General features: G+C 39.9%; 1 protein-coding gene across 1 annotated transcript; it reads left to right on the top strand.

Moving 5' to 3' along the window:
* The first annotated feature begins 3,572 nt into the window (after positions 1-3,572).
* LOC147734982 (olfactory receptor 5AP2-like) lies at positions 3,573-4,532 on the top strand. The gene has a single exon (XM_086952548.1). The coding sequence runs from the start codon at positions 3,573-3,575 to the stop codon at positions 4,530-4,532; it is 960 nt and encodes a 319-aa protein (XP_086808674.1).
* Positions 4,533-13,298: the final 8,766 nt, after the last annotated feature.

The raw sequence follows: 13,298 nt of genomic DNA, 5'->3' as shown, positions 1-13,298 counted from the left end.
TAAGACCAAGACAAGGCAGATCAATACCTTTCTTCAAGGGACTGGGAAGACCAGGAAAAGGAACAATAGGTGCAAGATCAGGAGTAGGAAGACTAGAGTGTCTGGACTTCGCTGGGACACAACTAAAAAGAGGACCAAAAGTACCACAAAAAGTAGAAGACCAGAAAGCGGACTTAGAGTTGGGTCACAACGATGATCAGGAGAAAGATGAGCAACAGTAGAACCCGGATGACTACAATGAGCAGAAGAAATCCGGCCAACTCAATGAAGACCAAATGGAGAAGGAAGAGGATGACCAAGAGGAAATGAGGGAGCAAGCAGAAGAGTGTAATCAGAAGAGGAAGGACACGGAGGAGCAGTAGATTTATATATAGGACCAGAAGCACCAGAAGTGATTTGTGCCACATCTAGCAATAAGCAGATTTAAGGCCTGATTTAGAGTTCATTTGATGGGTTACTTCATCTCAAACATGGGGGATATTCCACCTGCTGTATAACAAGTACCAACAAGTACCATTTAAGATAGTCCTCTTGTAATGTGGCTGGCTGAATAACCATCAGGTTGTGATGTTACTAACCCATCTGCCAAACTCTAAATCATGCACTAAGTTACTTAGTTAATCTGATGGACATTTCTGTCATACATATTCCTTAGTCATGATTTCAAGCCCCTTCCATGTTCTCTCACCATTTTCTGTTTAATTACAGCACTGGATTTAAAAAAAATCCTATGAAACTGTACAACTAATATTTTTGACATTGTTGGGATGCGTAAAGCCCTGCTTTTTTAAAAAATAATCTTCTTGATCAGTGATTATTAAATTACCCCTCCAGAGGGAAATATCCTACTTTTTTTCCAATTTCTTAAAACTGCCCTTGGATTGGGATTGTGTTGCACAGCATTAAACCTTAGCAAACATACCATCTAGGAAATTCCGACTTAAATTTGTTAGTCAAAATTCCAGAAATCTGCTGTTATTCCATAAAGCATAATTACACTTCGTTCCCAGAAAGCTTTTGTGCAGGAGCACACAAACCACCAAATATCCAGAATATGAGTGACTGTTGTTTACAGCACTTGCGTGATTCTTGATTAAATATAGCACTACATGTCAGCATTACATTTAATTGAATTTCACATAACATTTGTGAAATTTCATAGAATTAATCAAAACCAAATTAAGCAAATTTCACACCCAGTTGCTCAAAATCAGACACAGCCTATGTAAAATGATCTTGTTTTTATTCTATATTTCATAGTGCATTTCACCAAGCATACTCCACCCTTTCAGTGGAACAGCTTTCCTCGTAAAAGTATGCTTTACTATCACGGTATTAATAATAAATGTATCATTCACCTTTTATGTGAATAAAGAAGATTCATATCTAATATTGGGTCAGGGAAAGGAATGAGACACTTAGGGGTTAAGAGAAAGAGTGCTATTTTCTGTGCCTGTAGTTTCTGGAATCCAAATATATACATTGAGCAGTATAGGTTTTCATCAAAATTAATTTCAGTGGTTGTATGGATCCCACTGAATCTAAATGTATCTCTTAACTGCAGCCGCGGCCGGTAGTGGGAGTACCGGCCGGGCGGTAATGTGGGGAGGGGGAGGGGTAGGGTGGGGGGTAGTAATGTATGGATTACGGACTTTAACAGGTAAGTAAACATAAAAATAAATGAAACGAATTTCGTTGCTTGCACTGCATCACCAAATGCGATGCAGTGCGCGCAACAAAATTTGTTTTATTTATTTTTATGTTTACTTACCTGTTAAAATCCATAATCCATACATTACTACACCCCACCCTGACCCTGACCCTCCCCACGTCACCGCCCGGCCAGTACTCCCACTACCAGCCACGGCTGCTTAACTGCCTTTTGTTATCATGTTAAAATGTGGATTCGAATGAATTCTGTATCATGTTTCATTTATTTATTTAGGAGTCTTTGAATTTACTTGCCTGACTTTGTTTGGGATTTCAGGGGCATATTACTAAGGGCTTTTATCGCCGCTGTCTCGCAAATTGTGCTGAGAAAGCGGCGATACAGCTAGAGCCCTATTACCAAGGGCACTTTAAAGACTGGCCCGAGCCCACTTTACATGTTGGCGATAAACATCGCTAATGACATGCAAAGTGGGCGTTCCCACGTCCAACCACATGTAAAATGTGGTTGGAGGTGGGAACACCCTATTACCAAGGCAGGCGTTGGGAGACAAAAACCTGCGATAAACTCATTTATCGCAGGTCTCCCAACTCCTGCTCCGACCAGGCGTTAGGCATTGTTAACATGGGGGTGTGGATCATAAAGCGGAATCCACCCCCCCATATTAACAAGGCCCACATTAGCGCATGAAAACACCGTTTGTTTTCATGCGCTAATGTGCCATATCGCCGACTATCGCCAGATTTCTGATCGCCTGCCTGATGCGCATTGATAATTGCGCGCTAATTAGGCGATGAAATCTGGCGATAGCCGGTGATACGGAGATGTGTGTTGTGCGTTTTGCAACGCACATCTCGGTAATATGCCCCTCAGTTCGCACTTGTAAGATCCTCTACTGCCACTTTGAATATTTATATAATTTAGTTTTCTCCTTGATCAACTGTTCTTTTCCTTTCCTTTCCTTTCATAAACATTCATATAATTTGATAAATGGATTTAGGTTATTAGTTTAATTGACATACACTCTAATTTGTGAAATATAGAATTGTGTTAAAATAGTTGTACATATGTAACATACTTTTTCATATATGTATGACATTGCTGAAATTAATATATTGTAGCGAATAGGAAATATGCACTTTTCTGATATTGGTTAGATATATGTATCTCTTTATATTTGAACATTTGTTATCATATTTAAACATGAAAATATTTTTGTTAACATGTCGGCAGCATAGGCATAGGAACATAAATATAAAGCTGATGTAAAGGAGTGTTAGATGATTGACTTGAGTTCCAGTTTGAGGAAGTAGATGCACAGTTGCACCGATGTGTATGGAACACAGATTGTCCCTATGACATGAAGGAAATTGAAAGCTTTGAATCAGCAGTCTGCTTTGAGAAATCATGGAGAAACGTATTTGGCGTTACAACCAAATTAAGGTTATGGTTATTGGTGATACTTAATTTATGTCGAATATAGGAGTTTACATTGCATGAGTTGTAATCGCCTGCAAATACAACGTGGCTGTTACAATTACCTTGTTGTTACATCTCAGTACCTTTACAAAGCAAGTCGTTACAATTACTTGCTCTAGGGTGCATGCAGGATTTAGGAATATTATAATTTACTATTCCAACTCCAGTGTGTGTAACAGTAGGGTAGGTGTTGGAATAGTAAATTATTCTATTCCGTAGTTTAGAGCGCCCCCTAGAGCAAGCCATTGTAACGACTTGCGTTGTAATGGTACTGCGATGTAAAAACACGGTCGTTGTAATGACTGCGTAGTAATCGCATACGTTGTTTTGCATGCAAAGTGATGTCTGTTTCCCTTTATGTCTTTACTGATATTGTAATTTCATGTGATTTTTCTCTTTCAGCAGGCTTAATTGCTTTACGCAAATGGAAGAAAACTACACATTTATAACAGAGTTCATTCTTCTTGGTCTCACTGAAAACCAACAGCTGCAGATTCCACTTTTCATTTTCTTTCTTCTGACTTATACCATCACTATGGTCGGAAATACAGGTATTGCTGCACTAATAAGGATCTCACCTCGTCTTCACATCCCTATGTATTTTTTCCTCAGTAATTTGTCCTTTGTCGACCTTTGCTATGCCACGAATATAACACCCAATATGTTGGCAAACTTCCTATCAGAAAAGAAGACCATTTCTGTGCCAGGCTGCATTGCACAGCTCCTGCTATACTTTTGGATGGGGAGCTTGCAGATTTTTCTCCTGGCGATTATGGCGTATGACCGGTATGCTGCTATATGTAATCCATTGATCTACACAACCATTATGACCAACCAAACATGCACTCGTCTTGTTTTAGCAGCATACACAATTGCAATCCTCAATGCTATCTTAAACGCTTGTTGCACATTCAGACTTTCCTTTTGTAGGTCAAATAGAATTATGCACTACTACTGTGATGTACCCCCTCTACTCAAGCTTTCTTGCTCAGACACCTCACTCAATGAAGCTGTGCTGGTTTTTGTATCAGGAAGCCTATGTCTAGCGGCACTGCCTATCATCATCACTTCATATACACATATCATTTCTGCCATTTTAAGAATTCGTTCTTCAGAGGGAAGAAAGAAGGCATTTTCCACGTGTTCTGCACACTTTGTCTGTGTTACTGTATTCTTCGGAACACTTCTCTTCATGTACCTGCGACCCACCTCCAGTTATACAATGGATCAGGACAGAGTGACGTCAGTCTTTTACACAATAATCATTCCAATGTTAAATCCCATGATCTACAGCCTGAGGAACAATGAGGTGAAGGAGGCATTCAAAAATGTCAAGGGACGAATTGTGCTAATAATATTAAGGCAACGTAGACCAAAGCGCTGATATGAAAATATGAGACTATCAAATTATTAATTATACATGCTTGTGTCTGCCATATTTAATAGAACAATCTTGTCATGCATTAAAACCAGCTGGAAAATGTGTATGTGTGAGTGTGGTAATGGGTGCTGATTTTTCTTTCCAAAAGTCCCATTCTTAAATCTAGGTAGAGTGAACATGCAGCTGCCTATCCCCTCCAAGGAACCACGGGCATATTATCAACAACTAGCGATATTTATCGCTAAATAAGCTTAGCGACATTTTATTTATCGCCGCGCATAGCCGGATTTTATCGCAGAGATAACGTGCTATTAGCAACGTTTTTCTCCAAAGCGATAACATATCCGGCGGTAGCGGCAAAATGCGTGAATATCGCTGGAAATCCAGCGATATTCAGGCATTATCGCTAATAGGGACTTAGCCTGTATATCCACCTCCCATTGGATATACAGGCTAAGAACTGGTCTGGGCAGGCATTAGTTTTCAGCGATATTCGCGCTAAGCGTAAATTTTTTTGTTGCTACGCCTGCATTGATAATAGGCGATAGCGATGTTAGCAACTGCTTTCAGTCGCTAACAGGTTGGGTACACCCACTTTGCATGTCATTAGCGATAAATATCGCTGCCATGCAAAGCGGGCCCCAAACCGCTCGCTATCACCTAAAAGCTGTCGCCAACTGATGTTAGCGACAGCTCGCTAATAGGGCGATTAAATTATCGCCACTTTGAGGCCGAAAACAGCTGCAAAATCGGTGATAATTTCATTTTGCCTGCCTCGGTAATATGCCCCAACTTCTTTTCTCACATCTGACAACTACACAACTGAAGCAGAGATCTAGTTTCTGTGGTAACTACAGTTTATCACCCCTCTTCTTCAGGACAGGATTATGAACCAACCTTAAAAATTAAAGAGAGTTGCACCATTTGAAGGCTCTAAAAAACAAACAATACTTATATCTTCATAAATAGAAAACTAATCCTCCAGTACTTCATACAAAAATAAGTACATCCAGATCCATAAAGGTATAGGTAACCGAGCAGGGGCAGGTATAAGGACTTACAGCACTCATATATCCACATTTCATAAAACCCTGCTTAACTACCCAAATACACTGGAGATAAAACATAGGCAGCCTGATTCATCAAGCTTTTTTGCGCTCGCAAAGGGCCAGATTCTGAGAATCTGGCCCTTTGCGAGAGCGATTTTTGCATTTGGGATTCAGCATCCCAAATGTAAAAATCGCTAATTGCGATCTCGCAATTTTGCGAGGAATGACATTTAAGGAATCTCTATTTGAGATACCTTAAATGCAATTCAACATCCTATTTAAATTTGCGAATTCGCAATTTCTAGGCGCAATTTACCGCGAGGTCAGACCTCGCGGTAAATTGCGAAAACTCAGAAAAATGCATTTAAATGCATTTTTCTGAGTTGCATGTTACACACACACATGTCCTTTGGACATGTGTGTGTGCAACACCTGTGTCACAGATCATTTGAGGGGTGCTACAGGGTGTCCTTTGGACACCCCTGGCACCCTTCAAATCGCTATCTTATTTGCGATTAGCAAATTGCTAATCGCAAATAAGGAATACTCACCATTCATTCCTATGGGCCTTTTGGCCCATAGGAATGCATGGGGAGTTTTTCCTTATTTGCGATTAGCAATTTGCTAATCGCAAATAAAGAATGTGTAGGAATCGCAAAAAATATTGCGATTCCTACATGAATCCCGTTTTGCGAGTCCTTAATAGCGATTCGCTATGAATCGCTATTAGGGCCTCGCAAAACGGGAGAATGATGAATCTGGCGGATAGAGACCTCTGAATGAAAAAGATTCATGCATCAATATAGACCCTTACAGCCCACTGGTACTAATATAAGCAGAAGTAGACAGCATGCTACCCAATGGTGTTATGACAAATAGGTTGTGATGAGTAAATGATTTAGTTCCCCATTGTAATCAAGAACCCAGGGAACACCTTTCTCTTTTTCGCATTTATTACCCTGTTCCTGTGGGTGTTGACAAGAAGGGTACTCTCTTTCTCTTTTAACCGTTATGACAAATCAGCCATCTATTGGGAAGTCCACATTTATATTAACTTACTATAATGATGCTTCTCATCAGGCTAGCAGGAAAGAGTGCATCACTAATTCAACTATACTTCTGACACTGGTACTTGTGGTCTAATCTAATACATCACAAAATGACCACATCATTTACTGATGAAAAATCATAATGGTATATGCCCCAACTGTGTACAACCGACTATTTAAGATTCTTCACGTCTCACATATTTAGTTTGACATTAAACAATACGGGCCTTACATCACAATCTAATAATCTCAGTATGACATATAACATCAGCATTTAATGAAGCTGCTTTACTGGCATAACTTAAATCGTCATGCTTCAAACTCAATTAATGCATACTGTAAATAAACATTAAGGAAACACGAATAAAAACTCTGCCAGTTCTACATTTTGAAGCTAATGAAAAAAATCAACATTTGACTTTCTGATTGCATGGCTATCCATCAAAACTTAGAACTAAGGACCTCACTATATATTTCAACGAAAAGTGTTCAACTATCTCTGTTTCATCTCTTTTTCATATATGAGTTCACCAAAAAGATTTGGCATTTTCCTGTCAGACCATAACTCTAAATTCACTATCGCTGGCCATAACAGTAGGTTGTTGTTTCAGAAAATTAATAGACAATAAGAATCTATTGTAAGTACATTTAATTCAGTTTTGACCATGGATGTAAGGCTCCAACTTTGTTAACTGCCTCCACATTTGCAGTGAAGATAGTTATGAGCTTGCTCTTTACCCCATTTTTAAGGGTTTCATCCACAATTATGGCTGAAAAATGATAGTGCTCGCTATAAAGACTGTATATATTGACCTATCAACTAAACTTCAGTGCCCCCCTATAGAACTGAATATGTGATCATCACAATGCTAAAAAAGGCTACTTCTTTCTACAGGGACTACCAGCATTGGCATTTTCTCAAACACCCAGCACCCAACTGCAGTAACCATAGAGCATCCAATCAAGGTACCATTTACTAGCTCTAAGAGAGGTGTGCAAAGTTTGCAGAACTTTTTGTTGCTGTCACTCTAATAAATAGAACTACTACTTGAGAAATTGAGGTAACACATTTGATTTCTGCTAGATGTGAGAAGACGTATACTGACATGCAGCAAAATATCACAGCTATGATCCCAGTGTGACCCAGGAGTAAGAACTCTAACAATAGGGGCAGAGCCCAGGTGGACAATGCCTGCTTGATAAGTCAGCTTGGATGTTTTGTCCCTTCTCTGGCCACTTGCATATCTCCAGTTATTTAATAAAGTGGATGCCTAGACCTCTTGGTCATCTGTCTCAGAGAAGACTTGAGTATCTTGGAGTACGAACTATTGGAGCATCCCATAAAGTAGCAATCATTGCTAGAAAAAGTGGTATATATATATATATATATATATATATATTGTATCCAAACCCGACTTCCAAACAATAAATATCAGGCGCTGACTCCGTGGGATCACAATCAGGAACAAGAGTTTATTTACTCAGTGCACAAAGGATTGACGCGTTTCGACGGTCACAGCCGCCTTGCTCACAACACAGAGCAAACAATAGGTCTTAGCTTTTAAACATGTCAACATGTGATTGGGTCTCGCAGTGGTTTCCCTGTAGTCATGGTTACCAGTTACAATCTCACTGGAAAACTACAGCGTTATGTGAAGTTAACCGCTCTTACTTGATAAAAAGCAATTAAAGCTTAAGCCACATATAATTCATTAAGTAAGTACCGGACAATTGATTCATTGCCGATTACAAAATTAACGCCAAAAAACATTGCACTTTTTAAGAAATTGAATGCGTTGTGTAGATTTTAAATCATAATGTGTTTGCACAAATATACCATTCGAATTGACTGTGTAAGTACAAAAACAATTTTGGTACTTAGAAAAACAGAATACTGGGTCTAGTGCCCGTTTATGCATAAGAACCTTGAAAATAATGGTTCGCTGTGCGTTTAAAAAACGTTTGGAATTGAGCCCAAGTGGGCATTGGCAACACATTGTATAGGTAATGCTACATGCGCATCATACAAGGCTAATTGTTAATTCACATACTAGCAATGTCTAACCGTAAAGATTAGATGAATCAGGGATAACCAAAATAATTCAGTGAGCATAACATATACTTCTATTATGATGGTGACATGTGAAATATATACATATAGTTGCATATTAGTCTCTGTTTTCGGAGGATTGGTACAGGGGGTTACTTAGATAAATTTATGATGTACCTCACTAACGGATTCATAAATGTACACTCAGTGCTTCATCAGCATTAAGGCCATGCGGCGTCTTACTGTCGAGGAGAATAATGTAACGTGACTCCAACCTCCTAAGGGCTAGCTGTCTGTTTCCCCCTCTCGCGCTATATGGCACATGGTCTATTACAAAGTATTTTATATTGTCTGCATTGCCTGCGTGTGATATGTTTATGTGCCTAGCCACTGGATACGTAGGGTCATTATTTTTTATGGCCCTAAGGTGTTGTAACACTCTTACGTGGGCCGGGTGTATTGTACTGCCTACGTACAGTTTTTTGCAGCTACACTGTAATACATAGACTGCAAAATCTGTTTTGCATGAGTAGTTGGATCGTATCTTTAGTGGGGTTTTTCTATGTGGCACATCCACCTGTGTAGTGTTGGTGCCATATTGACACGCCTTGCACTTGGTGCATTTGAAGAAACCATTTTTAGTTTTAAGCCATGGCGGTTCTTTCTTCTTCAACACTGGGGTGTTGTTGACTAGTTCTTGCCTCATACTTTTTGCTTTCCTAAACGTGAGTTGTGGGTTCCTGGTGCAGCATTTACCTATTATCGGATCATTCCGAACTATAGGCCAATGTCTGTAAATTATGCTCCTCACTTGTTTATGGTAAGCATTGTATCCTGTGATGAGACGTGGTATGTCTGTATTGGTCTCAGATTTCGATTTTGGATTTTTTTCGTTGAACAATAGTTCTTTTCTGTCTTTTGGGTCACACTTCTGTTCTGCCTTTTCCAGTGTTTTTTCTGGGTAACCTCTAAGTCTTAATCTGTTGAAAAGTGCAGTTTTGGATTGGTTGTATGAACTAACTGTACTGCAGTTTCTTTTCATGCGGAGACACTCTGCATACGGTATACTCTCAATGAGGTTAGGAGGGTGAAAACTGGTAGCGTGCAGGATGGTGTTGCCTGCTGTCGGTTTGCGGTAGGTGTTGGTATCAATTGTGTTGTCTGTAGCCAACAGTTCCAGATCTAGGAAATTTATCCCTATGGTACTTGTATTGCAAGTGAATTTAAGGTTAAGACTATTTTCGTTCAACCTTTCCGCAAACTCTTGGGCACTCAGTTCACTACCTTTCCAAATTAGGAAGATATCGTCTATATAACGACAGTAAAACCTTACATTTTCTGTCATTTCTTCCAAGTATTTCACCCTGAGTACTTGCTCCTCCCACCAGCCCATATGCAAATTAGCATAGCTGGGGGCGAAGCAAGTACCCATGGCAGTCCCCTGTATCTGTTTGTACAGTAATTTATTAAAACTGAATGTATTGTTTTCCAAAACCCACTCAACCATTTGCAGTAACATTTGTGTGTGTTTGTACAGATCTAGGCTACGGCCCCCTAGAAAGTGTCTGATAGCCTTAAGTCCATCTTGGTGTCTTATGCTCGTATAGAGACTTTGAACATCAAGTGTGACAAAAACAAAATCTGATTCCCATTTGATATCATAGATTTTTTTCAAAAAGTCTCCACTGTCTCGTGTATATGAGGGTAGGTCCTTTACGAAGGGTTGTAGGAAGGAATCCACAAATCTACTGGTGTTTTCGAAAAGGCCTCCGATAGCGGAAATTATTGGTCTTCCCGGTGGGCAAGTCGAGTCCTTATGCACTTTCGGGATTAGGTACAGATTCGGCGTGACGGGGTAATTGTTTCGTAGGAACTCGAATTCATTCTTCGATATTGTCCCCGCAGCTTTCCAGTCATACAGGCTTCTGTGATATCTTTCTTTTATGCTGATGATGTTGGTTTCACTAATCCTCTGGTAGCAATCCCTGTCAGATAGTTGTGACAGTGCTTCAGCATTATACATCTCCAGTGGCCAGAGAACTACGTTGCCGCCTTTATCTGACCAGCGTACTACTACATCACTTTTTTCTTTTATTTTAGTCATTACCTTCTCATAAGCAACTCTTTCATTTGCATGTGATTTGTTGAAATTGTTGCTGCTTGACCATGATAGGGTTTTGAGATCAGAGATCACTTTTTCGGAAAAAATGTCTATGCAGTCTTTTGGCATGATCGGGCAAAATGTAGATTTTGGCTTGAAATTCGTTTTAGATGAACTCCCAATACTTATACCTGCATGTTCTGCTACCTCCTGGGTGTCCATGATTTCACTTGATACATCTTTGTCCAATTCTGCCATTGCCCTGATAAAGGTCATGTCATCGACTTGCCAATTTGTGGTTCCTGATGCAGTGTTTTCCGAACTATTCATTTCTCGAGTATTGAAGAAATGTTTTTTCAGTTTTAGTTTCCTTGTGAATTGGTGCAAATCTATTCTGGTTTGAGTGTAGTTGAAGTTTGTTCTTTTACAGTACGTTAATCCTAAAGATAGGGTTTCTTCTTCTTCTTTGGTGAGAGCCATGTTAGTGAGATTGATGACTGTGTTTTTATTTTGCATATTTTCCTCTGGTTGTGTTTCCATTATCTCCTGTTGTATCTTCTGTAGTTCTGTTTCTTTGTATTGTCTTTTTGCAGGTTTGCATTTGCTCCATCTCCTGTTTTTGCGTTTTCTGCTTTTCGTGAGGTTGCAGGTTTTTCTTGTTGTGTAGAATTCCTTCGGCCACGTGGCCTTAGGGTTCTCAGTCTTTCCTCGCGTAAAAAATCCAACTCATTTGCAGGAGTGGGAATTTCTTCTTCAGCCGTCGTCGTCCCCGATGTTCCCGGTTCAGATTCGGCTCCAGAACTTACTTCCGATTCTTCTGGTGTTCTGTACTCAGAGGTAGTTTGCCTTTTCTTTCTGTAGCTATCATACTTTTTTGCAAACGTGTAGATCCGACCTTTGGTGTAGTCTGCGCGGTCTCTTTGAAATTTCTCAGCTTTACGGTCTTTTATTGTTTGTTCATATTTACTTACACGCATTTTTATATCAGTCATTTGTTTGGTTATAAAATCTTGGTCTTCTTGCTTTTCTAAATCTTGGGCAACATTGGATAATTGCGACAAAAGTTTCTCTCTGTCGGATGTCGCATATTTTATCAGAATTTCCAACATGTTTTTTGATGACTGTGCATTATTATTAGCCCATTCTTCCAACATTTTGGGATCTGGGTTGTCATATGTTGGGGCAAGAAGAATTCTTAGGCCTCTGGGTACCCTGCTAACCTCCAGGTACCTACGCAAAGAAGTACACTCCCACCACTTAGAGATTTCTTGTTTACGTAGTTTTTCATATTCTCTAAGTAGTGTTTTAACATCCGATTCATTAGTTGATTTATTTTTGTCACTGCTACTTCCCTTGCCAGTGCTGGATTTTTTGTCTACATCTTCAAAGATGTCTCGCGCTGCCTCTAAGCGCTCCCTTTCCCAATCCTCCGCCATCCTGCACTTGTTTTGAGATAAATTTCAGTCGTTCCTGACACCCACTGTCCGTTTCGGTCTATCTGAGAGTTCCGTTTCGGACTACCTCTCCCATAAGCCACCTGTATGGAAATCCACGCGTTTGCTCGCAGCACTTGCAGGCTTACCTGGATTCCCCGATGCCCTCCGGCACACGAAGTAACCCGCTCACCCTGTTCGTGCCGGTCGCTCGCGCAGGTTCCTTCCGATCGATTGGCTTGGGGGGCGCTTTCCTTTCTTCTCCTCGAAGAGATACCAAAAACGTTCCGCCCGTTGAGGAAAGTGCTCCAGATCAAGGTGGGTCAGCGTGCGGGGCTCAGGCTTTCCCCGTGATATTGTATCCAAACCCGACTTCCAAACAATAAATATCAGGCGCTGACTCCGTGGGATCACAATCAGGAACAAGAGTTTATTTACTCAGTGCACAAAGGATTGACGCGTTTCGACGGTCACAGCCGCCTTGCTCACAACACAGAGCAAACAATAGGTCTTAGCTTTTAAACATGTCAACATGTGATTGGGTCTCGCAGTGGTTTCCCTGTAGTCATGGTTACCAGTTACAATCTCACTGGAAAACTACAGCGTTATGTGAAGTTAACCGCTCTTACTTGATAAAAAGCAATTAAAGCTTAAGCCACATATAATTCATTAAGTAAGTACCGGACAATTGATTCATTGCCGATTACAAAATTAACGCCAAAAAACATTGCACTTTTTAAGAAATTGAATGCGTTGTGTAGATTTTAAATCATAATGTGTTTGCACAAATATACCATTCGAATTGACTGTGTAAGTACAAAAACAATTTTGGTACTTAGAAAAACAGAATACTGGGTCTAGTGCCCGTTTATGCATAAGAACCTTGAAAATAATGGTTCGCTGTGCGTTTAAAAAACGTTTGGAATTGAGCCCAAGTGGGCATTGGCAACACATTGTATAGGTAATGCTACATGCGCATCATACAAGGCTAATTGTTAATTCACATACTAGCAATGTCTAACCGTAAAGATTAGATGAATCAGGGATAACCAAAATAATTCAGTGAGCATAACATATACTTCCATTA

Source organism: Lissotriton vulgaris, chromosome 1_2 (assembly GCF_964263255.1).
Source record: "Lissotriton vulgaris chromosome 1_2, aLisVul1.2, whole genome shotgun sequence".
Lineage (NCBI taxonomy): Eukaryota > Metazoa > Chordata > Amphibia > Caudata > Salamandridae > Lissotriton > Lissotriton vulgaris.
Note: the sequence above shows the minus strand (reverse complement) of the source record. Positions and strands in the feature narration are given on the sequence as shown.